We start from the raw sequence: 27038 nt of genomic DNA, 5'->3' as shown, positions 1-27038 counted from the left end.
AATTTTAAGTCTTGAATCAAAATTAGAGTAGTACAATCCAATCTATGTAAAGTAATTACTTCCATCGATCACACGCCCTTACTTGAATAGTTCGATAAGGATAAATACAAGCTTCTTCAATCAGACAATCACACCATATAACAATTCATTTCAAAAGAAGAAAGATACATGAATTACAATTAGGAATTTCTCAAGCCTAAGACTTAATTTAATCTCAGCTAATCTAATACATGTATTAATAAACAAACCCATTATATAATATAAGTTAATTCAAGTTGACATGCTTAATTATTATTATTACTATATTACTATAATAGTCGTGTCTAAATAATAATATAATATATGGATTTCAAACAATTTATTTGGTACTTCAAAGTATATATATATACCTAAGCAAGGTTTGATATCGAATTTTGTTAACATGACTTAATTAAGTACTGTACTCTAGCATTTTAGACATATGTTACAAACTTAAGTTCTACGTAAAACTTAAATGGGTAGGTTTATTTTTAATTTCTCTTGAAAAATGAGCTTAAGCTTCTTATGTTTAGCTTAATTGATTCTTAAGCATCGTTTGTTCGTTTAACAACTAAGGGAAATATGAAGCAGTGAAGCACTATATGCTGCCATGTTGGTACTTGGGAGCGATTAGATTGTAAACTGCTCCATATACTTCGTTAAACAAGTTAAAAGCTACTCTCCTTAATTAAATCACATATGTTGTATCTATCTATGGCAGTATGGGCGTATGGCTCCATCTACTCTTGCTCTACCCACTCATTTTTTTTCACTGCATTCGGGAATAATATACTCTCTTCGTTCTCTTTTAGTTGCAATAAATTGACTAAAAACCTATAACATTTTTAGTTAATTGTTGCAATTAAAAGTAATTTAAATGGATAATGCACACTTTTTATACGATAATCCAAAATAGAAAATGGACTTATATGAAATTAATTACTATATTTGATATTAATCACCTCATTATAAAACTCTAGATGATAAATTTATAATGATCAAAGATTCTAAAGTCTAACCACAAACAAGATAGGGCAGCCAACTAACAAATTTTGAGGCTAATTATGTCATTCCAAATCTGATTTCTTGTATTGATTTGAGAGGGTAGTTGGTCCTTTGTTAAGAGACTAATTTAGTTTATTCTCTTGTAAAAAAAAAAAAGAGGTTAAAATGCCAGTCAGATTTTGCAATTCATCACGCAATCTCTTATTGCCTAGGAAGATGTTTAGTTTCATTACAAATTTTAGTAATACTCCATATGCGCTAAAGGTTACTTAAAACTAGTTAGAGTTGGAGAAGAAAGTAGTCACATAAAAGTCGACTAACATTAGACACGACATGAAAATTATCAGATTAAAACGTTAGACACGACATGAAAATTATCAATTTTGACATGAGCCCATTAAAAGCTTGACACAACATACATGAGAGGCATGTCGATAAGCCATAAATTGTGCATGAATTCATATGTAAATGTTGACTGAATTTGTTGAGTCACATATACCGTTAATTAACACATATTCCAAGTTAGCTTACCCTGATACAGTGATACTTCACTACTACGAGTACAACTTTTCTCTCTTCCTTTTTGATTTGTGAGCTCCAACAAGCTATAGTTGGTAAGAACCCTAATTTTTAATCAAAATTTGATCTGTTTCTTCAGTTAATTATCTTAATAATCATATTTACAATAATATTGATCTCATTCTTTTTTGTAGCTCTTTGAAATTCTGATTTTCTCCCATTTTTCTAGTAGATCACTTTTGGATTATTAATCGCTACTCAAATAGGCTACAATTTAGTTAAAATCTGAATTTTTTTGTTTAATTTTGCCTAAATGATTCACAATAGTAATAGCAGAAATCCTGTTCTTTTATATTAATTGTGAATTAGTGTTATTTGGTTTGGAAATCGTTGAAATTCAAGAATTACTGTTATTTCAAAGGATTTCATGATTGAATTAATGGATGATTCTGCTAGTTATGAGCATAATTAAATATCATAAAATTGTGATAGCTGGATTTTATGTATATTATGATATTGTCCTGTTTTTGTAGGATTTCATGTATATTATGATATTGTCCTGTTATTTTAGGGAATTGCTGTTAATCAAGTTATTTAGAATTGCACTGTTTGAGTTGAGATGAAGATAAATTATGAATGTGCTGCTTCTTAATAACTTTGTGTTAATTTGTTTTTGGAACATTTTCGCCCGAAAATACATGAACCATTTAAAAACTGAAAGAAAGGGCAATGCCAATTCCCAATATAAGAGAGGAGGAGAAAGAAGAAGATGAGGAGGAAGTCGAAACTGAATCTGATGAAGAAGATAGCGAAAATGAGTGGGAACAAGGAGAGAAATCGATAATGCATTATGCATCATCACAGAAGATATTGTTGGTAGGAGAAGGAGATTTTTCATTTGCTTTGTGTTTAGCTAGAGCATTTGAGACGGCATACAATATGGTCGCGACATCTCTTGATTCTCTTGAGATGTTAGGAAAGAAGTACAGCACTGGAGTTGATAATGTAAGGGAATTGGAAGAGAGGGGATGTATTGTATTACATGGGGTTGATGCCACTCAAATGAGCCAGCATTACTTCCTCTCTACTCAGAGGTTTGATCGCGTTATCTATAATTTCCCTCATGTCGGGTTTATGTTTCCTGAAGACAGCATTTGCCAAATCAAGCTGAACAAGCAGCTGGTGAAGGGGTTCCTGATGAACGCGAAATTGCTGTTAATGAATCCAGCAGGGGAGGTGCATGTGAGCCACAAGGAAGGGCAGCCTTATAGCCAGTGGGACTTGGCCAAGAAGGCTGCGAAAACTGGGCTTGTTTTCCATCAGAAGGTGCCCTTTCGTAGGACTGACTACCCTGGTTACTCCAACAAGCGTGCTGATGGCTATCATGCAGATAACTCTTTTCCGTTGTTTCTAGCTTCCACCTTCATATTTCACCTTGACTCCATCACTAGTTGAGATTCCCGTCTCCAGATATGACCTTCTGAACTGTATATAATCGTTCATCGTCCCAACGAGCATGTGGTGAGGCCAATGAATCATGTATAATTAGGTGGGTTCCTGCTTTGTCATAATTTCTGAATGTTTGGACTGCTGAATTGTCCTTTTGCTCTGTTTTATTTCTTCATATGAGTCATATCCTAGGTTTTTCAGATTGGTGTATAATGCTATCAAATTAACATATATGTTGGACTATTGTTGATCTAGATGGAAACATATTTGAGGTCTGCAAACAAATGTACTCGAACAATCTTCGATGATTGCACTGAACTCACTGCTTTTCTCTCAATAACTTATTCACCTGGCTGGATTTTCTGGCAAACCCTTTATTTGAAAGAGAGAGCTCATGAAAGAAAATAAGAAATGAATTACAACTCGAAAAACTAATGATTTCAGCGAAGAAGTGCACTTTACCTTTACATACCTGGAGATAGTAATCAAAGAAGTTCACTTGGCTATATGAACATGACAATGAAATTTGCCTCTTTACAAGTAATTAAATGACAGCATAAAAAACCTCAAAGCTATTACTTGCAGTAAATCAAGTAATTTGCATGCATTCCACTAATTACATGTGATTGGAGTTATTCTAGAAAAGGTGGCGTTGAGTTGATAACAATCTATCAAATTCCAGAAACATCAGTCATATTTGCATGATCAACTCCAAAAGAGCAAACTTGGCATTGTAGCTGGGCTCTGTGTAGCTTGGGATGAAGCAGATGTTGGTCAGAGTACCGTGGAATTGCTTAAATGCATTTCTGAGTGCTTCTTCAGTAACTTGGGGAGAGAGGTTATCAAGATAAACAGTTCGCTTCACCTTCTCCTCAAAGGCAGTGTATTCCTTCTCAGTTTCGCTTCCCATTGCAAAAACTGTTATCTGCCAAGTAACTATGAGTTCATATAGCATACAAAGTAGTTCAAATCAAATATTGAGCAGACTTCTTCAACTAAACACCACTACTTGTCTGAACTGAATCCTAATTTAACTCTCTACTTCTGAACTCCGAAGTGTGATCATCAAATACAGATATATTAAGGAATGCAGCATCACTTGTAAGAAGGTATAATCATAATAGTATTCCCAAGACATAAATAATCTCATTGCAACCTTTGGACAGGCAGTTATTCTGAACCTCCAAATCATATATCCTACACCCTATGTTACTCAGACACGCTAAAAGTGTCAGAATCAAATACGGATTCCAACAAAGACATACTTAGTTTTCTCTTAGGTTTTCAGTCAGCTTTAATCACACACATGACTGACACAGGTAGACTACGACAAGCCAAGGCAACAAGTGAAGGATCCGAGTTTCATAGCCTACACTTCTAAAAAAGGATTCAGGACTTCCTATAGCTGAAGCTACTGTCAATAATTCTTTTGTTGATAGATCATTCAACAAAAGAATTATTGACAGTGTTAAACGAGAGAAGATTATGACTGGAAGAACTTCAGGCTCAGTTGTAAATCCCTAAAGGTCGAAAAAGTTGCAATGACTATTTCCAAAAACTGCTCATCATATAGTCTCCTTAAAACAATCTAGCATAATCACAAATTCTTTTCATAGAGATAGTAATACAAAACTAAGTTCATCCATCAACCCCTAAACGATAACTCTCGTCCGAAAATCGTGATTACACCTCGCTACTCCTACAGGCTACAGTCCTCCACTGCGTCTCCTACTGCATGTATGTGTTCAAGTTTATAAAGCCATATTTTTCAATAATAGTTCAACAACACCATAAAATTAACCAGAAAGATCAATACTTGTTACTTTCTTGATGATTTCTCACAATTTCAATACAATCTTCTCTTTCTGATCATGTCAGCAGTTCATATGATCATACAACAGAGAGCAGCACAATTCCTACTACTAAGAGCAAGTAGTTCACATATTTTCTAAAAAATCATTTCTTTTCATTTATTTTTTGCAAATAACATATGGCAAATAGCTAACTATAATCCAAAATCATCATCAAATCCCCAAAAATCACCCTTTTTTTTTCCTTTCCAAATTTCTAAAATATCAGTAATATAAACACGAAACTAAAAAATAAATTGTACAAAAAAATTGAAGTTATATAATCCATGTTAAAAAAGGAGGGAAGGGAGAAAAATTATATGAGAAAGCAGAATTAGGCTTTGATTATAAGTGGGATTCTGGAAATTCATATTTACAGATGAATATTCTGAAAGCCCTAATATTTTTTTTGTTTTTTACTCAGGAACTTGTAATTCGATGAACACAGATAAACGACAAGTCATGGAATTTTTCTTACCTAATGCAGTATTGCGTAATCAACCAGCACTTTTGCGCCTTCAATGAGGGGATTGGGGACACAGAGGGAAAGGGTTATATGAAATGACTCAAATGATGACAGTCAAGGCCTAGGTTGCATAAAAACGGCTACTGATGTGCCGGTACGGTTACAAAGATTATATGGACTTATAAACAATTTACGAGCTGTTGGTCGGATGATTACAACTTACAAAGATGGTTTAGGCATTGGACACTAAACATTAACAATGTACATTGACCGGAATAGTAATTGAAATCGAAATAACATTTTAATCATAGGATTAGAAAAAGTATAGATGTCCATCTTCAATATTTGACGTATAGTTTAACATATTTTTATAGATAAGTTGGTTTATTTTCGTTGCAAGGGCAAAATAAAGTCGAACCCTCAATTTGTTCTTGTTTATGTTATGGATCTGTGATCTCACAAAGAATAAATCAGACAATGTCATCATTAGTTGAGACAGGAGGGTCTATAAATAAAAATATTTGCTTTATTATTAATATTTCGTATACATTAGCAGGTAAGCTGATGGTTGTGTGCTATGCTGGTGAGCTACACCCAAATGGAAATCGCACTTTGGTCTTTGAATATGTCCTAAAAATAAACAGTACAATCTTTTCAATGGGAACTGCATTTCTTTTGCATAATGAGCAAGTATAATGCAATAATTTTCATACTATTGTGCCTTCAGCCTGTTTGAAGCAGAGCAAGCAGCGTAGCAAAGTGGATGAATCATCGGTTCAAATCATGAACTTCATCTTATTAAACTTCTCTTCAGGGAACGCTCGCCATAGCTCAAACTCGTTCAGTGTCACTATCAAAGCTCTAAATTCATTCTAGAAAAAATAAATCCAGAAAGAGAAAATAAAAGGTTGTCAGCAGATGAGATAAAATCATGAAAATCTCCAACAAAAACAAACCAGCAGCATATTGTAAAGGAAAAAAATCTAAAATCTCTGTCGCTGAGACTCCTCATTTTACCTAGTGTTCTCGAGTTAGATTTTCAACACTCTAACATGGGTGTACCTCAACATTTAATTTTGGACCATAAAGGAAGAAACTTTCATATAATAGTTAAGTTTAACACTTGGGCACATACTCAGGTATGATATAAACTCTAACATCCGAGAACATAATTTATTTATTTTTTTGGCATATAAAAAAGTCTCATTGAAGTCTTTAAGTTCTCTGATGGCAGAAATTACCATAACAATGACCTCTGAAGAGAGTATTCTCCATTCTCTGGTTCCTCCGTCTCAGCAACACCACCACCAGTCGCAGAAATCACTTTGCCATCAGCATTCCCTGTGCTATCTTCTTTCTTAAAGGAACCAGCATCTGCATCTAATTCAGATGTGTTTGAAACACAAAACTTTTGCAGCCACCTGTCTGTCTCCCAAAGAACGTGCATGATGCTTTCTCTTGCTGAATAGCCATGACTTTCATAAGGAAGAATTACTAAGCGGCAAAGAGCCCCATGACCCTTCAGAGCATTATAGAACCGATCTGACTGCAATATCGTAAGTGCAGGTAACAAGTAAACAAATTAATACATCATCAGACAGGAGGCATGAAAGTGAATTAGTGTTTACAAAGTAAATAGTAATAGAAATGATTTTATAAGTTTTTTACATTCAACTAACAGCATAGGTGAACATCTGAAGAAATGCTCTTGGAAGCGTTTGGTATAGTTCATTTATACTTCTTTCCAGGCAAGAAGAGAAGTAACGCAAAAGCAAATACCTGCATTGTCAATGTTCCTGAATTGCTGTCTTCTTCTCCATGAACAAGCAAAATAGGCCTCTTGATTTTATTGGCTGACATAAACGGGCTCATTTCTATGTAAGTATTTGTCGCCTCCCAAAGTGTTCTATCCTCGTTCTACAAGTTTGGCACCAAAATATTAAAAGTACATACAGAATTAGATTACGTAAGGGGAATACAAGGGTAGTGTGTCAACTGTCAAGTAACAGGAAACAAAATATGTACCTGAAATCCAAATGGTGTAAGAGTTCGATTATAAGCTCCAGATCGAGCAATTCCACAGCAGAAAAGATGAGAAGCATGTGCCAGGAGGTTTGCAGTCATAAATGCTCCATAAGAGTGACCTCCAACAGCTATCTTGTTGGGATGAGCCACCTTTAAAATTACAGAATGTTTTAGCAAAGGGTATTCTAACCACGACTTTCTGTTTATCCAAGTCAATAAAAGCTGGCAATGGGCTGGCCAGTCCTAGCACAAATTTGGCTCAGCCTGGCATGATGCAACCCTTGGTGGGGCATGCAAGGGCCACATTTTGCGAAGACCAGCACAAGCCCTAAGCAGGGACCGTGCCATGCTGTGGGACTGGTCCATAGACTGGCCAGTCAAAAGTCAGCATCCTATTACAGCCCAGTACCAGCTTTCTGAAATCATATTGCTCAATTCACAGATAACAAAAGAAAAATTATATAAAAGCAAACCAGCTCACCCCTCGTCGAATGACCTCTTGTACTGCAGCCTCAGCACTAGCAACAAGTTGTTCTACATACCTGATGAAAAGATATTCAGTCCAGAAGGGTGAAAAAAGTTCAAGTGACTAAACAGAAAGAGATGAGGATCTCTCCATAAAAGATTGTAGCACACTAGATTAAAAAAATAATTAAATGGAACAACTTCAATATTCTCCATAAATCATAATATAGAGGCTGAAGAACTTAAAGATTACTGAAATATTGAAAATGAACTCCTTTTTCCACAAGTGACTTGACAAGGAAGGGCCTAAAGTAATACAGTAGCTAGTAGTTTTTTGGAATACCAATTAGCAAGGTCTAGTTACAAGTTAAATTTCAATTTGAGATAAGTCACTTGGACTCTTTATCTCACCTTTAGTACCCATGTCGAATCCTAAACATTTTAGCCCAAGAAAAGAAATTTTGACATGTCATTGGATCAAATCAGAAGTTTTCCTAATAAAACAGTCAAGTCTGATAATTATACAAGTAACCTTGTCAGACATGAGTACCCTCCGTCCACTTATATATGAGTCATGAAGATGACATTTATCATACATTCCTTAGCAATATCTTCTATTATCAAGATTCCCCACAATCCCCCAAAATACCATGGTAAATTCAGAAGAACTTGATACAATTACAGGTGTACAGCAAAGAACAAAAAGTTTTAAGGAGAGCATGAATGTTTACAAATCATTTGCTTCTTTGTCACCCTCGCCAATGATAGGAATTGTTGGTCCCGACAAAACAGCAAACCTGTTGATGAAAATTAGACAAGACTTGATATAACTGATGATAATACAAGGATATAGCAAGTAAATTGACAAATAAGAACTGTGAAAGTTAAAGCTTCAGTCGAAGAGGATGAAACACACCCTCGGGCCAACCAAAGAAGGGGCGAGGTAGAGCCTATGCTAGCAAACTCATTGGGAGAACCGCGTACTTGCCCAGCAGCCTCTTTGGTCTTGAATTCTCCAGGATAAGACCAGACAAGACATGGAAGAGGTCCATCTTTCGAGGAGTCATACCCTGGAGGCAAGTATAAAGTTGCAGTAAGCTGCACCCCATCACTACGTTGATACCTGATCATTTCTTTATGTAATGAAGCTAGCTGAGGATATGGATGTGGGAAATTGGTAATTTGGAATGGCTTCTTATCAGGCCAGCTTTGTATATAATACTGGGTGTTCTCAGTTTTTGATTCCTTTGAAGTAAGTACTTTCAATTGGTTAACAAACATATCCCCTTCAATATGATCAGACATCAATGCAACAACTGACTCATAGTACTTCTCTTTGTCACTCTGCCATATTCTTTCCTTGTTACCTGAATTACTGATAGAATTACGTGTCAGACAGAGGATAAAGCACCTTACATTAGACTAATATCAGACGGACATTGACTGTGGGAATTCATTTTAACCTCATAGCACTTACATGTCCATCAAGTCAAGGAAAGGTATGTTTCCTTCAGGAGTAGCACCATTACCATTCAGCAATAAATAAGTTGCATCATCTCCTTCCTTTCGAATCTTTGCAATGACATATGTTCCATACGAAGTTCTTCGTGACATGGGAGAACCAGGATCTGAATAAACATCTTCAAATGACCTATCAAATAATATGCGTGGGCTAACATCTTTACTCTCAGGAGATATGACCCAGGTTCTTAAACGCCGTGTTTTATACCAAGATTCATACACTAGAGCTAGAGAATCATCGCACCAAGATATCCCCCTGCAAAGGTATGGAAATATTGCCAAAATTTCAGCCTTTGACCACATATTAAGAAAAAACAAAACAAAAATGAATGAGGAAATAGAGGATGTTTTCACCAACAATTACTGAAGACATACTTTCCATTTGTTAGATACTATGGCATATCCCAAAGGTTGTTTGAGCACAAAGCTAGCACTTAATTCATTGAAAAAACAGATTTCTACTTTTGAAAGAAAAGACAAGAGAAACTTGTCATGTTATGCCATAAAAAAGCCCACAGTCGCAATCACACAAAATACACAACAATACAAAGGTAGCAAAATATAGTTTACAACCCAATTAAGCACGGTTTAGATCACCAAAGAAGTGTATAATGCCATGCCACAACATATGAATACAGTAATCTATACTTCACAGACAGAAAGCTTTTGACAATGCATGAAATCTAGAATTATATTAACAAACACAGTAGCAACAACATTGCTGTCAGTCAGGGGGAAGGGGGGGGGGGTCAATAACATCAAAAATATCACATTACAGTATACCCATATCGAAGATCAAGCTTGTGTAAGACAGTTGGTTCTTCGCCTTCACTTGCTTCAGCAGACTGTGTATAAACGATATCACGAGGAGAAGCTTCCACCTTGGCATCACCTCCATCTTGAGTCTCCACCCTACAATTTTAATGAAATCAAAATCTTTTATAAATTCATCTTTGTAGTAACAATGGAAAGCAAGGAATTAAGGCATGTACAATGGAAAGCAAGGAATTAAGGCATGTGTAACTCACGAGTCACAAAACCCACCGTCTGAAATAACCATAGAAAGACTTTTTTAACTCTATAAGCCAAAAGACAGACACCACAAAGTTCACTTTTTCTGTTTACCATGTGAGCTACTTACTGGCAGGTGCAGTTAACATGCCACAAAATGATAAACATATTACGGAATACTTCAATCATCCCACATTACCAGATTACCAGAAACATATAGCTAACAACACAATGTCTCATAGTTGATAATTTTTCACAAAAGAAAGGACTAGAGTCTTCTTTAGAGATAGAAGATTACCAGTAAAGAGTTGAGGGTCTGTCAGCTCTCCAATTGATAGAGCGCATCCCATTTCGCACACTATTATGGGCAATAGGAATATTCTCTGCCAAGGGCAAATCACAGAGTTGCCTAACAAATTTTCCATCAACTGTCCATAATTCAACCTTCTTTGGAAATCTTCCACAAGGTACTACATAAGAGTATGGTCTGTGGGTTGAAGTTATCATTATGTATTTATCATCTGGTGAAGGGTCCAGCGATTTGTACACAGCTGGGTGCCCAAAAGGTTTCATTGTTCCATCCAAAGAAGCCAGTACAAGTTGTGAAGTTGCATAATAATCAAACAAATCTTCATCATATTCATCCTTAAGCAAATCTTGGAAGGTTCTTAGTTGTATAGTATTCTTTTGCTCGTTCGATTGAATCTTAGGGCCAGGAGGAAGTAGAGGCTTTTTAGGCGGATCACCACGAGAGGATGGAATGGTGCAAACCAGTAAAGTAGAGTCATCCACCCAGACAAAACTAATACGGAACACAGAAATATCAACTGTCAACTAAAGCTTCAGATAATATATAAATCAATTTGACAAGTCTTAAGTGATAAAGACACTTACTTGTCAAACACAGCGTTTACATAGATTTCTGCTGATTGGAACAGGGGTTTAGCCAGTCCAGTTTCCACATTAGCAACCCACAACTGAAGCTTGCCATTGCCACCAAGATCCTGCTCCAAACAATAGTCATGTCAGTCAAAATGGAACTGGACTTGCAATTATGGAACTACATGAAAAATAAATTTCCTCTGATTTATGTAATTTAACCATATTGACTTTTACATTTGCCAACATTGTCCGACCATTAGTATCTTTTAGTTATCTACAAGTAAAGATTATAAAAAGTTGATATTTTCGAAATATATATTGAAACGAATCGAACAAAATCCCACATGACATTCTGGAAACTTTATAGATCTATTGGTAGGTCTGCCATGGTTCCAACCTAAATTTTATGATACCGGGAGATGACCCCCACATCCAATTCAATTCTGAAAACCTTTCCCAAAAATTGGTCGAAAAGCGTGGATTAGCCTTCAATTGTGGAGAATTTTATTCTTTTTCGGGACTGAAAGGGATAGAGGATGAGGTGCTTTCCATGGACCAAACGAAACCCTAGGAGGCCACTTAGATGGTTGGAACCATCCACTTTGCATAATAATTATCAATTTAGTCAGTAACGTCCACACATCCTGTCATTGACTCGGGATCACCATGGGTCTTTATGTGACCGACTAGTGGGCATATATAGTTTCAAACAACATAATATGACCCTGGGATCCCTAGTCATCACTTGAGTTTTCCGGATCTCGAAATCTCCAAAAATAGTCCAATATTGCCTTCAGATTTTGTCTTCGGCATTGAGGCGCTTCCTAGGGCATCCAACAGACCCCAGGAGGCCTACTTGGTTCACGGAGCCATCTATAACTTATGCATTGGCCTATGACTTATCACCCCTCGTAATCATGTCTTAAGATACATTAATATCCTTAGTATAAATAAATAAATAACCATATATGGCCAAAGTGGAGTATGTGAATAGTGCAAAAGGTCAATATGATACAGCCTGAAAAAAGATAAAGTATTTTGGTAGTGGGTGCCAGACAACAGGTTACAAGAAAAAATATGCATCAGATGGGTTGGAGAATGGTCACACCAGGAGTTTATAACGTTCAGAATATTTACCTTTTAGCATGCAGTAAGTTCAAAAATAAACAGAATATTATCATGAAATCGAAGAGTGATCAGATAATAGAATTGAAAAGGAAAATATATGTGTACCGTATTGGGGGAAAAAATCTAATTACATAAAATAAATAAAAAATACAAAATACAAAAGAAATAAATAGCTTTAAATGCAGGAAGTGGAAAAGGGAACAGTAGGCAAACATAATTGCACATTTAAAAGATTCTGCAGCAACAAGCAAGAAGACCAGCGAAAGATGGTTACCTCATCAACTCGGACACAAAACGCTAAATGCTGACCATTATTTGACCTGGAAAATCATCATAAAGAGAAAGTCAGACAAATAAAAGGCAATAAGTTATGTTGTATACTTGTATGGAAGAGGGGGAAGGGAAGGTACACAGAAAATTTTGTCCATGAAAAAAGAATTAAACACCATACACAACATATTTATTTTTATTGGGAGCCAAATACATCATATACAGATGAAGCTACATTGTGAGTTCTGAGAAACTCATCTGCAGAAGAAAATGAGGCATTCAAGGCTCCATCAGAATCACATGTATATTCTCTCAGCAGCAACAACATGATTACTTAAGATTTATTAACACCCTCATTCTAGCACTTTAAATTCTCCAATTAAACTCACAATCCCATGGGTAGTTTTTCAGAGAACCAGCAAACCACACACATTTTTGCAGCCTCATTAAAACAAAACCCCCTTATTGTAATTATCTATGTGATGCACAAATATTTTTCACAGGTTAGGCACATTAATAGAATCTTATGTCCAAGAAACATAAATAATCATAAATATATTGATCACATAGTATCACACCTCAGTACTATAAGACCAAAGATTGTGCTTGTTAAAAAAATCAAAATGAGGTAACTTCTTCCTGAAGAAGGATATGAGAAAGAAGAGTTTGTAGGGGGAAGTAAGGGCCTCAGTAGCCACAAGACCATACTAAGGTAGTACAAAATTCAAATTTGTTGTCAACAGCTTTAATATAATTACATGCATCTCATCACGTTTGGAGAATCGTTAAGAAATTATTGAGGCCCTGAACAGTAGATAGCTATTGAAACTAAGCTTTTAACATCCAAGACATCACAACATTTAAAGCTTTTCAACATGCAAACTATCAATGTACTTCTGGCCTAAAACTAGCTTTTTGTTGAGTTCAAAAGACCAGAGCTTTTACCAGCAGAGAAAATTTTCGTCAACTTTTCACATAGGTACCATTCTATCACTTCCTAACAGCAAAGTAATAAAAGTAGGTAAATCTCATCACTTAATAGAAAAACAATTTCACTGACTTATCACAATGAACACACAACTCTTCAAGTCAATTTTATTTAAATCAGCATTTAGTGCACCTGAACTCTAGTAAATGCATAATTAGTTAAATGATGTTAAGGAATTGCTCAGATTACCAGCTAACAAAATTGATCCTTGCACCATCGGGTAGGCCATGTACTTCTTTTCCTGGCCCAAGGGTACCATCACTTGTCAATTGATGGATTCCAATACCTGTGTAAAATGACCTGCACACAAATGATTAAGCTTGTCAGCTTGTGATATACACCAGATAGAAAGAAAATGTTAGCTTGAGGCCTTGAGCATATACAGATATCCTAATATGGCAACATGCATTTTCTCACTCGTGTCACATTGTCACTAAACTATCATTTCCTTGTTTGTTGCTAAGTAGTACCATATTAAATATTAAAGAAGCATCGTGAAAGGCACTAGGATATTGCTAATGTAGTACCATTATCTAGTTATCTACTATTTAAATTTCAACTTTCTCTATAGCTATCTGCCAACATTTTAAACAAGGAAAATACACCTTAAACTACACATTGAGAGTGAGAAAACCAAAGCATGTATGGTTCTGAACAAATGTATATATGCTTTGGTGGGATGTCAATGTGAAAGCATTATATATATAATGAAGCGCATATACATGATTAACAGTCCTAAATTGGTGTTTACAAATCTTTATTATTATTGTAGATGTCGTGTGGCTATTCATTGATGATATTATTTCTTTCTGTCAAAATAAATAAATCTTATTGAAGGGGTGTTCATGAAAGGGGATTGTATAGAGCATTTTGCACATAAATACTCACATTCGACTTCGTGTATTGCTTTTTCCATCAATGCGAATACCAGCAAGCTTTTCTTCTGGTTTAGCAAGGTCTATCAAGGGAGGTAAAGATCTTCTTTTGAGAAATAGAATCTTATCCCTGTGGGGCGAAACAGACAATGCCGGCAAGGGAGGAGCATCGACGATGTCTCGTATTTCAGACGGAGGCAGTTGATAGCCACCATTTGTTCCCAAATCATCTATACAACAATTTTGCACCACATTAATATATACTCCATACATCTACCATCCAACAACACAAGGCCAATAGGAGTTTATTATTATAACAAATTTTTGTTCTACATGTAAAACTTAGAAATAACAAATTATACTAGTATGAAGACTTCTATTCAAAAAAGAAGCATGAAACATGTCGTATACTAATATACTATATTTACAGTCCAATTATCCAAGACAATGGTTAAACCCTGACCCTAACTACATATTAATACAATTAGTATCAATCTCAATCATATTACAATTTTTTTTGACAATACGATCATAGTACATTAATTCCCACCAATTCATCCAATTTAGCTTCAACTCAATTAGTCCAATTCATTTTCACCATTCACCAATTCAGCTTCAACTCAATTCAAGTTCCTATTTTTATAACCCAACAAAATTTAAAACCTCCCCAATTCAACAAACCAAACCAAATCCCAATCAAACCAAAGAAAAGCCAAATTCAATTAAAAAAAAAAATCAAAAATCTATTATAGCTCAATCCAATAAACAAAAGAAAACCCAAATTAAAACAAGACAAAACAAACAAAACCCAGAAAAAATAAAGTGAAAATTACCTTCTAATTGAGAATTAGAAGCAGACCCATTAGACGGAGCAGCAGCTTTAAATTCCCCAGAAACTGCTTCAACAGGAACAAGACTTTGAAGTCTACTCATTGTACTAATAAAAGGCTTCCCAGAAACAGTCCTAAATTGTTGGGAAGTTCGAATTCCTGGGAATTTAAAGGAAATGGAAGAGAGAGAAGATGATGAAGAAGATGAAGGTAAAGAGAGAGAAAATCGATTGAATTGGTGTTGAATGATGAATGAAGAAGAAGAAAAACGATGGTAGACTTTATGAAGTCGCATCTTTTTAATGTAAAGTTTGATTTGAATTATTCTTTAAAGATTACATAAAAAAAATGTAGTGTACTATTCTACTAGTAGAGTGTTAGAGTGAGATTCGTTTTGTTTAAAGTTGGTTTGGTTTAAATGTTGTAATCATTGATCTACTTAATCAAATTCACCAGATAAAAAAGAACTGGTTGTACAACAATTGTAATTTTGCATGCTTGTGTAGGGAGAGAATGTTGGTCTCTTATGGCAAATTCACCGGTGAAAGAGATATAGAATGACCGGATAATTATTCACCGATAGTTAGAGTAATTATACAAAACATAGGTTCAATAAGATGTGAAACAATCTTCTTAAAAGATATACTTGTATAACCATAAATCCTAAAGAAGTAAAGATATAATTCATTTTCTCTAAATTATATATTTGATATACATAAAACTAAATATATTATTCTCTTAATGATATGTATAGAAAATATTTCACATATATATTTTTCAATATCTCACATCTCTAACACAATCATTATTTGACACGTGATTTAACGATTTTGGTTGTTTGTGTCTCCTACCCTCTAGAATTTATTATATACACCCGGGTCCACCGTCCATCCAACAAACCCAAGGTTAGTTTTTGTTATTGAATGATTAAATAAAAACAATCATCAAAATGAGACACAAAATACATAGGTGTACGGTGTGTTGGTGTATATAACAACCTCTCACTACTCTCTTGGTGAGTTGGTGTTGAACAAGTTACTCACATGAGCCACATCATAATAAATCAATAATATATTGAGTAACTAATAAGTTACAGTGGTAAATATAAGACGAGTCACGATTTGGTGAAAAACGATATTTGTTCCATGCCAAATAATCGAGTTGAGTTAGGTAAAGCGTCGAGCCAATATGTATTTGGCTATGTTTCAGGCTTATTATATTTATTGGATTACGCAATCTCCTTTTTATCAAATCAAATAGGTTCGAACTTGACTAATGTTATATCTATATTATTGTAGGAAATTAGTCACTATTACTTGCTTTTTTTTTTTTTTTTTTTTTGAAAACATTCACTATTACTTGCTTGTTACATGTATTTTCTTACCTATAAATGGACTTCTTCAAAATATCTAGAAAAATCATAACAAGTCAAAAATTCAAAAACATTTACTCAAATTTACTACGTAATTGTAGGTAACCACACCTCCAATAACAAACAAAATAGAATAAAAATCAATGATACATCCAAAAGAAAAAAGCAAAAAGATCCACAATAATTTAAAAATAAAGAAAATATCCCACACATTTCTACGTGTGAGCATATTAATGGCTATATCATGATAAGAAATATGTGCACAAAATTCACTCATCAATCCACATTATTAATATCAAACTTTCTCCTTCCTATATTTCCTTTATCACAGTAATCAATTATCTCAAAAATAATAAGCTAAGAAAAACAAGCCTTAAAAAAAAAAAAAAAATGGCTAGTATGAGTGTTTCTATGAGCCCAAAATTGTTGCTAACCAATAAGCCTAGCAACAACTTTGAGACACCAAAGTTATGTAACATGGTCACGTACATAAGAAAAAGTAACATGCATGCTAGCCGTTTGGTGGCGGTTCGAGCCGCACCGGATAAGCTTTCGGATAATGTGGAGAAGAGCATCAAGGAGGCTCAAGAGACGTGCTCGGATGACCCGGTCAGCAGCGAGTGTGTAGCAGCTTGGGACGTGGTGGAGGAAGTTAGTGCCGCGGCTAGCCATGCTAGGGACAAGGCCAAGGATAGTGACCCCCTTGAGGAGTATTGCAAGGATAACCCTGAGACAGATGAATGCAAGACTTATGATAACTAGTTATTATAAGTTTTATTTTAAGTAATTTTTATTTTGTTATTGTATACTTTATATATTTAATTTGCTCTAGTTGTTATTATCATTATAGGATGTTGTTGGGCTTATCTTGATGATCAATTAAATTATGCACGGGGTTATGTTATTATGTGATGAAATTAAGGGGCTCTAACGATCTTTTCTATGCTCGAATTAAAAAGGGTAGGGGGAAGCTATTGTAACCCTTGAATCTTTGATATACATAATCATATTAATGTAAATGCTCAATCCTGTGCTTGGTATTTGATTTTTTTTTTTTTTTTTTTTACACTTGCTTAGCTTGTTTTAATTTGCTTGATTTAAATTTATGTTTGAATTGCTAGAGTTTTCTGCTTTTTTCGAGAGTAAAAAACTAGATTAATCTCTTAGAAAAGAAAAAAATTAAGCTCTTTCGTTCTACAAAAATTAAAGTCAAGTCTAAACCGAGCCAAGAAGATCAATGAGAATGATGATGCCTAGAGTTACGGTACGGTGTGTAATTTTGTATATATAGATCTTTAGACGAGTAGTTGACTATAATATTTATTGTTTAATTGGACCCTTACAGTAAAGTAATTCATAAAAATAAAAAACATAAATCATAAACTTGTCATGATACGAGTATAATATAAAACTAATTTTGGGACTCAAACCATTCGCTTAGGCCTTTGGTTGGAGTACCAAAATCGGATATAAACTCTATCAATTATTACGTACTAGTACAAGAAATCATAATAATAACTAGCAATACTAATAAAAAGACTAATTTAGCATTAGAACTTCAGTAACCTCGCACATTCACAAGCTCAGCAATCAGAGTCTGAGGGACATCAGTAAACCCCTTGGCATACTCACAGACATCGCTAAGAAACTGATTGCGCAGCAGATTATGATCCGTATATCTATCATCGACGTAAATCCCAGTAGCTTCCTTCATAGCCTGAATGACGGCATCCTTAGACCGAATTTTATCACTCAACATCATCATCCTGACACTTTGAGCGTTCACTTTGCTCTCAAGTTGAGCAATGTACTGCTGTTTCCTTAACCTTGATCGTCGAGCAGACTCTCTATTCGACTGTGCTCGCCTTTGCTTCGCCGCCTCCTGCTGCATCGTCATCTCTGTTTAGTACTATGAACAAGAGAGAATGAATTAAACTGTATTACTTCAGAAAATTGTATTGGATAAATTTGGATTAGTATATGGATAATATAAAGCCTTAATAATAATTTACATATAGCAGAGTTTTTACAGTTGTTTACAAAAGATTTTGATAAATTGCCATAAAAAAAAAAAAAAAAAAAAAATGGATTAATTTATGGATAAAATCTTTACCAAAGTTATTCTACCGTTCTATACAAAGGTAAGATGAATATTTGGTTTCCTTTTTCTGGTTATTTTTGACATTTTTAAACTTTTATTATGTTTGGTAAATTCATTAATGTATGAATTAAGGAAGCTATTGAGCGGATTTAGACAAATATTTCTCGGATGTGGATGAATCATGAATGTGTTAATTAATTGAACACAATTTTTTCACTTTGATGAATTTTATAAATCCTTCCTTGTAGACTCCTGGATATATCAAAAAAAAAATAGATATGCTAGGGTGTTTATGTATCGCATATGCAAAATTGCAAATACTTCCTTAAATTACTCCGGGATATATCGAAAGGATGACATGCTAGGACGTTTAGTCATTTATTGCATGGCGTGTTTTAACACATCATGTATTCATGTATCAACGTATGTGCACGACACTCTTTGCCATGACTTACATGCAAATTAATTTGAAAATTGACACATGTAATAACAGATGTATTATAACCGCAATTAAATAAGAACAACACATAAATAACCTTGAGAAAAACAACATAAAGAGCGGAATAAGGGAGGTATTTAGATCCAAAGCTTCTACACTTGCATTATACTGCATTCACAAAAAATTACCAAGGATTTGCGTGGTGGGAGAGTTTGCTAACAGCCTAACACTATTGCCATTTGTATTTAGTAGTATAGGCACGGTAACAACATGCGTCGAGGTCTAGTAAACACTAAGGCACTTTGAAGAAATGCACACATTGATGTCATGGATTTTACACACCCATTCTTCTTTGCCCCTCATATAACATAGAAGTGATGGAACCAAGATAACAAAAGTACAGAAACAATAGCGAAAATTGGCACATGGGCTTGACAAATGCACATAAAACCACAGCTTCAGTATGTCACTTGTGCAAGCATATCTCATAATATCAGCGTTTCCAAACATTCACTATCACAAATGTATAAGGTCATGTAGCTGATATCATTACAATTGGTAAACTAACATGCCCCAGAACAGATAAAGAAGGTCCAGAGCATCGAATAAAGGCACCTACTAATGATCCACCAAAAGCTCGTACAAGGAAAGTCAGTCTGCACCATTGCCAGATTTACCCACCGCGAGCTTCTCTTCTAGTAGCATCATGAAGCAACTCAACATCAACTCCATCTGGTGGTAATTGAACATATCTCACAACTGAACCTCTAATAAAGCAGTTTCTCACTGATAACTGCAGAAAACAAGTATAATTGTCAATTTCTGTAGCCAAAGGAATTGAAACTGATGATTGAAAGCAAACAAATATCATCATTATCAGTGGCTAGCTCCACCTGCCAACCAAGACTATCACCAGTGATATGAAAGATCCAAACTAAGAAGAGAATCCAAAGTGATCATACAATGTGATGATTAGATTTGCGAAAACCAGAAATGTCCTGTTGCCACTCTTCCAAGGCAAATAAAAAGGCCGAGCTTTCATGGAAAAAAATGGGAGAAAAATCAACTGACATTTCGCTTTAATTTCACAAGGCAAATGAAAAGCACAAAGAAGCTTTTACTAATTTTCCTATTCCCCTCAATCTGCCTAAGTTGATATCAGCCACAAATGAAAGAAATTAAAGTGATTTGATACACATCCACAAAAATGGACACGGGTCTACTGAATATGTCTTATCATCTCCCTATTTAATGCTCCGTATTTTACAATTTGGCTAATTGTCCAAAAAAAAGCTGGTAGCCTGGTGTTGATCTCTACTTATAGAAGCTACTACACATATGTCTTAGTAAAGAGGAATTAGTTAGTAGTTAGTTAGTAGTTACAACAGCAGATCTGCACATTTCCCCTCAATTCATGATATAGCAAAATACAGCACTGTGGCAGTATAAAACTCCTTGATAAAAATCATAGTAGAATACTATAAATTAAGAACCCACTCACACTGAATATGTTTTAAGCAGCACCATAAACAATAGTCAATACATGCCGAAGTAACCTTTGAGACAACTCTTCACATCCCAAGGATAATTTAGACAGAATTCTAGATTACTCCCAAGAATGTTGGAATTTTCCGATACAACCAAATATTCCAAAAGGTTCTACAACAACCTCCTCTACTTCCCCATTCCACAAATTTTCCAGTATCTTATAAGTCTTGTTTAGTGGGATTGAGATTCATGTCATGACATCACAGTTGCATCAATATAAAAGCTAAACTATTGATACTTGATAAGGGAGATGTTTTTTAGCCTATAAGGCGATGACAGCATTCACTTGTCTAGAGCAGGCTCGGACTAAACCTATGATGCTCAGTCTCAGAAATGGATTTCCAACTCGAGTGGGGATATGAAAATTAAGCGTTGAAATAATTTAATTTTTAAGCAGAGACATGGTTGAAGGTGCAAAAAATTCCAGATCCGGACACAGCTGCCAAAAATAAATATTATACGCTAATTTTCAGCTACAATTAATCCACTTCTTCATTTAAGGCTCAATCTGTTTTGGTGGAAAACATCTTCATGGAAAATGATTTTCCTTTGTTTGTTTTGTTATAGTTGGAAAAAAGAATTCCCATAACTCCATAAGTGGAACGTTACTTTCTAACGAAAGAAAACCATTTTGGGCATTTTCCTTTTGTAAGATGGTATGCCACGTATTCCTCTTTACTCCTCATTTCTCTATTTTCTCTCCTCTATCCTTCCACTCTTTTTACTTCCATTCTTATTTTTCTTCAAAAGTTTTATGATAAACAAAGGAAAACCTTTTCACCAATCATGTTCCATTGTTTAGAAAATAATTTTCCATGAAAAATGTTTTCCATCAAAATGAACGGGGCCAAAATGAAAAACTTGCTTATTATTTAGAGAAAGAAAGTACTTCACAGCAGAAAATGCAGCCACAGCACCTTTTCTGCATACAATTCTCTCATTGACCAACAACAACCGTCACCCCCACCCACAACCAATGTGGCCAATGTCAGTACCACAAAGATAGTTAGCCATAAAAATGAAAAAATCCATTCCATTTCCATGCATAATTATGGTCCAATTCCAACTGAAAGCAATTTGTGATTTTTTTTCCCCGGAACAAATCTTCTTGAATTGCCAAAACAAAGAGCAAAAGAATACCATGTCCTTTTTTTCCCTTCTCAAGTCCAACTAATATCCCAAGTCAGAACCCAAGTAAATTGGTTTTAGCACAAGTATGACAAGGGTGATTGGTAAATTTAAATCATGTCTCTTAACTAGCAAAGCTACTTCTTGCCTAACAGGATACTTACAGTAGAAGATCTGTGTATCTATGTTTAAAGGGGTGAACAGCCAACTCATAACATAGATTAGCCAACACCCTGTGTAGTTACCAGCTAAGAGAAGATAAAGAAATAAAAGATCATCAAGAGACCATTGGACAAAGGAGACTACTAAAGGTAAAAATGATAACAGTGTCTTCAGGGGATGAGAAATCAAATGTGAACTCTACAGCTAATTAAAACCATCAAGCAAGGCAAATTGACTGGATAAGGGAAAGGTCTGAAACTATCTAAAGCATTCACCAATCCAAATAAAGTCAATAGAGAGGTTTGGGGATGTCAAAGAAGAACAGATGAAATGCATGTTCCTCGCTGAAATCCATCTAGGGATAAAATAAGTTCACAGGCCAGCAGACTCTAGCATATATGAGCATCACGCAGCCTAGGATACATCATTCAAACTAATGCATTCATATACAAATGTCTAAGGAAAAAGAAAATGAACGCAATATTTCATCCCTGATTAAAACCTATCAATAATTACTACGCAAAGTGAAAACTGAAGTAATAACAAAATGTTAAGATCAATAACACAAAGGAGCATTAGCTCCACAATCCTCACAAAATCATTGCCTCGTTGATTAATAAAGTTTCAACATACTCCATACAATCATACAAAATATGAAAGGGTGTGAAAAATTCAAGGAAACAAATCAAATGGTAGGGAGCAGGAGATACCATGTGAGGATACTTGTCTTGGTCAACAACCCTAGTATTCTCCAGCTTGATATTGAGGTATTGATCAACAGAACGAAGGGTGCCCCTTATCGCGAGGTCATTCTTCAGTTCCACAACCACTTCACGCCCCACGATTTCCTTGAAATACGAGAAGAATAGCTGCCAACACCAAAAATAAAGCATGGACCTCAATTAAATTTATTCAGCAATACAGGTTAGTCCAAAAAGTATTGAATTACGAATGAAAGTTACCATTTTCTAATGCTTCAGAGGAGCTCTGAATGTAATATCAATCTGTAACAAAATTACTTAGTAATTTGATAAGAACAAAACCTAAATTGCTCGAAAAAATTGATAAGGTATTCATCCAAAAGACCCTTTTCACCTAAATTGTTCACGTTAATTATGCATTTTCATAGTAAAGAATTGTATAAACAAAATCCTGCAACACATTAGCAAGAAATATGATTTAATTATCAAAGTAATAGTTCAGTGATTCGAACCCTAAATAGAGTACACTGACATTAAATTAACGAAACCCTAGATTGTGAAATTAAAATTCGACGATAAAAAAGAAGTGTCTTACCTCAGAAGCTGCTTCAATGGAGGAAAGAAAGCTCACAAGCCGCTTCAACGAAGAATTCAATGGAGGAGATTGAGGGAAAGAGAGAGGGGTGCAGTGAAAAAACTACGAAGGGGGCAATATTAAACGTTGGAGGGTTTTTCCTTTTAATTCACTTTTTTTCTTCTTTTATTGTTGTGGGTGGGGGGGATGAAACAAGGAAAAAGAAAGTTAGCCTCAATTCACTTTCATGACATGAACCAAGAGGAGTTGAAATGGGTACTAGGTCAATTTCGACCAAGTCTAGTTTGGGTTTGTCGAAATTCAAATTGGGTTACTTTCGGGGTAGGTCGAGTCAACACAGTTATTAATATCTCTGTGGCTCTATCTAAACCATTAGATTATAAGCATGAATCACAATGGTTTTGGAAACTTACTACAAGTACAACACGAGTAATTTGAAGAGTTTACAAAAGTTTTGACTAATGCTAACTTGCCCACTAATGAGTTTCGAATTGTTTTGAGTCCTTCGGATCAATTAACTTGACGTTTAAAAACAAAACATATTCAAACCTACTCCTATTGCCCGAAGTCAAAGCCACTTCTTATATATATTAGGATCAGGCTAGCAATTTTATGAAATGCTAAGTACAAGTGATAGTCGGAATCCAATCATTTCATGTAAAGGGCTGTTTTATCTTTTTAATTCTCGTATTTTAACATTAATTCTTTGCAAGATACACATACTCCTCTTTACTATGTTTCTTATGTAAATGAAAAAAAAAAAAAAAAAAAAAAAAGTCATATTAATGAATTTGTGTATTGACAAACGTGATTAAAATAGTGATTATAAATATGCCAACACAATTAAAAACAAATCATCAATAGCTCGCTAAGCATATAAAGGATATTCTTTTTCAAACCCTTTTAATTAGCTTTAAAGGCCAATCCACTGAAACATAAAGCTCTTCCACCTTAAAGCATTATAATGGACTAGTGGTGTGTAAAAAGATCTGTCCCTCTTCATGTTTCCTCACCCTCTTAAGAAACCAAAAGTGGTTACAATAAAAGGCACATTTATGCTAAAAGAGCATACCACAAGATTCATGATCTTGTGGTGCTCTCCAGCAAAATACAACATTTGAATAAAGCCTCAAAATATCACTTTCCCTCAACATGGTACAAGTTTATAGCTAATTCAAGTCCAAAACCATGATAAATTATGTTAGAGATGCTCACAAAATTCAATCTTTAAGAATGCCACAATTAAAAGCAAAAAATTATCTTCGAAATGGATTTATCTTTGCTCAATTCAAGCAATAAACTTTGTATGCAAAATTTGAGTAAACACAATTTGTTTGAGAGCTTGGTACATGGGCAGCCGAAAGGAACCAATGTACCCAAATCGCGTTCATTAGAGAAATTACAAGGTTGTTCAAATGATGAATGAACCAATGACTAGTACATACATTAGCATTAACCAAAGAAATCATCTTGCAAATTAATAAAATCTTCATAAATAAAGTATCAAGAACTAAATTTAAACATAAACCAAATATAGTATTACATGATCAACCTTATTATTCCAACACAATCACCAATAGACTTGAATAAAAGAAGCAACAAACACATTACAATCAAACACCTAATAACAAACTAAAGAACAACCACCAACACAATTAAGACTCTTAAATCACCAAAACCACAAACTTGACAAGCTACTAAACATCAATCCATCCACATTAAACAGCAGCAACCTTCTTCGCAATCGAAAACGAAATAATAATCCCATCTTTCGCCACCATTGATCGTTACTAAGCATTCGAGATTATCTCGAAAACAGACACATTAATCGTCTACTCCCACCATTGATTTATCATTAACATTGAAACACATTCGGGATCGTTTGAACGGGACAAGGGAGCTGCCACGGCTCAAGCAAACTATCAGGAATCTCAGGGATATCCATGGCGAAACCGCTAGCATCCTGCATAAACTGAAGCACAGAATTCAGAGATCTCAATCTATCAGTTAACTCCATCATCTGAGCTCTCAAAACATTGTTTTCAGATTCAACAGCAATGTAATGCTGTGTAACAACATCCGTCTTCTGAGCAATCTCAGAATTCTGAGATTTTAGCTGATTCACTTCTTTTAATAGCTCATCCAAATGCTGCTGCTTCTTCATCCTCGACCTTCGGGCCGATTCGCGGTTCGAAAGCATCCGTTTTCGCTTCCGTTCATCCATATTCGCGTACCTCGGGTCAGAATCCGACCCGGAACTCACCGGCTGCGATTGCTGCATTATAAATCACACAGAACTTCTACTAAATTCGGAAAATCGGTTGTTTTCCTCTAAAAAAAAGGGATTTTATTTGGGGGAAATCGGAAATTAGGGTTAGGGTTTGACGAAATCTAAAAATCTAGAAAAAAACAACTAAATCTATGAAATTGAAGCGATTAATTCATGAGAAAACGTAGAACCAGTAGAGGAAAACAACTGAAAATGAATGGAGAATTCGAATCCTCCGCATCTGAATTTGGTAGCTCATATAGGCTCGAAAAACATTGAATTGAATTTCAAACCATACACTATACAATCAGAAAAAAAAACCCTAGATCTTAAAAACAAGAACAAATTGAGAAAGAAAAGGGGGAAGAAATTTGGGGATTTAATAAGGAATTTGAAGAAAGAAGAAAGTTGGAAAAAGAGAGAAAAGATAAAGACTTATCTGAGAGAGAAGATGAAAACGCAAAGTAAGCAATCAAAGCAAAGAAAGGAAGAAAGAAGGTTTTGTTAAAGGTTATAGCTCGGTTTTTATAGAATTTTCAAGGGCTTTTTTTCCTGTTTTTCTTGGAAGCTGCTTATCCTATCCTATATTCCTATTATTTTATTGACATATTTTAGCTAGCTGTTAAGATCTTGGTTGTCATCAAATTTTTACCCTTAATCTACAAGATATTTGCCTATTTTAAATACTCCTAATAATCTGATCTTATAAAATCTAATTATGTACTGTACTCCGTAATCGGTAATTCATATTAAGAATTGCATTAATTTATAAGAGTAATGATATATGTAGTCCTAAGATTAAATATACTCCCTCCGTCCCTAAATTACATTCCTCCTTTCTATTTTTGGTATTCCAAAATTACATTCCTCCTTTCTATTTTTGATAAGTTTTTTTTAGTAAATCAACTCTCTTTTTTTGTTTTATATTTAATGCTTTCACACTCATCCTTACCTATCTCACTCATAATCCATGTGCCAAATTACAATGAATATGATTGGTTAAAAATTTTCAATTAGGAGCATGTGATTGATCCTTTTTTTTTGCAAAGGATTGATGACATGTCATGAGTAATAACTAATTTATCTTTGTACTTCCCATAGCATTATCTAATCATTGTTATTTGTCTTACTCATTCCTCCTTAATTCCCGTGTAAATTTCCAAAGAGGAATGTAATTTAGGGACGGAGGGAGTATTTCTTAAATTGAAATTAAGTTGAGAATTCGTGACAAAATCACGCGCAGATCGGTGCAATTAATGTTAATTTTTCCTCAATCTTTCCTTTTTAAGTTTCTTATACATAATCCTGAGAGCTATGTTTATCATTTTCCTATTTATAATTGCTATTTTTCTATTTTGTACAAATTTTTAATTACTCAATACATATTTGTTTGAACAATTTTTTGTCATTTTAAAACTTGT

General features: G+C 34.7%; 2 protein-coding genes and 1 pseudogene across 3 annotated transcripts; 1 reads left to right on the top strand and 2 right to left on the bottom strand.

Annotated features, from left to right (window-relative positions):
• The first annotated feature begins 1517 nt into the window (after positions 1-1517).
• Positions 1518-3219, top strand: LOC145598475 (uncharacterized protein At4g26485 pseudogene; annotated as a pseudogene). The gene is made up of 2 exons (XR_014103564.1): positions 1518-1637; positions 2264-3219. The product of XR_014103564.1 is annotated as an uncharacterized protein At4g26485 pseudogene (transcript).
• A 2594-nt stretch (positions 3220-5813) lies between these two features.
• Positions 5814-15711, bottom strand: LOC145598166 (putative glutamyl endopeptidase, chloroplastic). The gene is made up of 15 exons (XM_081654479.1): positions 15306-15711; positions 14486-14702; positions 13787-13897; positions 12614-12659; positions 11224-11333; positions 10628-11131; positions 10102-10230; positions 9275-9574; positions 8714-9172; positions 8529-8594; positions 7814-7874; positions 7333-7482; positions 7087-7224; positions 6549-6853; positions 5814-6179 (listed from the first exon to the last, which is right to left on the bottom strand). Coding segments are annotated over exons 1-15 (2889 nt in total). The 5' UTR covers positions 15598-15711; the 3' UTR covers positions 5814-6178.
• A 9107-nt stretch (positions 15712-24818) lies between these two features.
• LOC145599000 (bZIP transcription factor 53-like) lies at positions 24819-26108 on the bottom strand. Its single transcript, XM_081655413.1, has one exon. The coding sequence runs from the start codon at positions 25627-25629 to the stop codon at positions 25204-25206; it is 426 nt and encodes a 141-aa protein (XP_081511539.1). The 5' UTR covers positions 25630-26108; the 3' UTR covers positions 24819-25203.
• Between the last annotated feature and the right edge of the window lie 930 nt (positions 26109-27038).

This window comes from Chenopodium album, chromosome 20, assembly GCF_948465745.1.
Source record: "Chenopodium album chromosome 20, dcCheAlbu1.1, whole genome shotgun sequence".
In the NCBI taxonomy this organism is placed as follows: domain Eukaryota; kingdom Viridiplantae; phylum Streptophyta; class Magnoliopsida; order Caryophyllales; family Amaranthaceae; genus Chenopodium; species Chenopodium album.
Note: the sequence above shows the minus strand (reverse complement) of the source record. Positions and strands in the feature narration are given on the sequence as shown.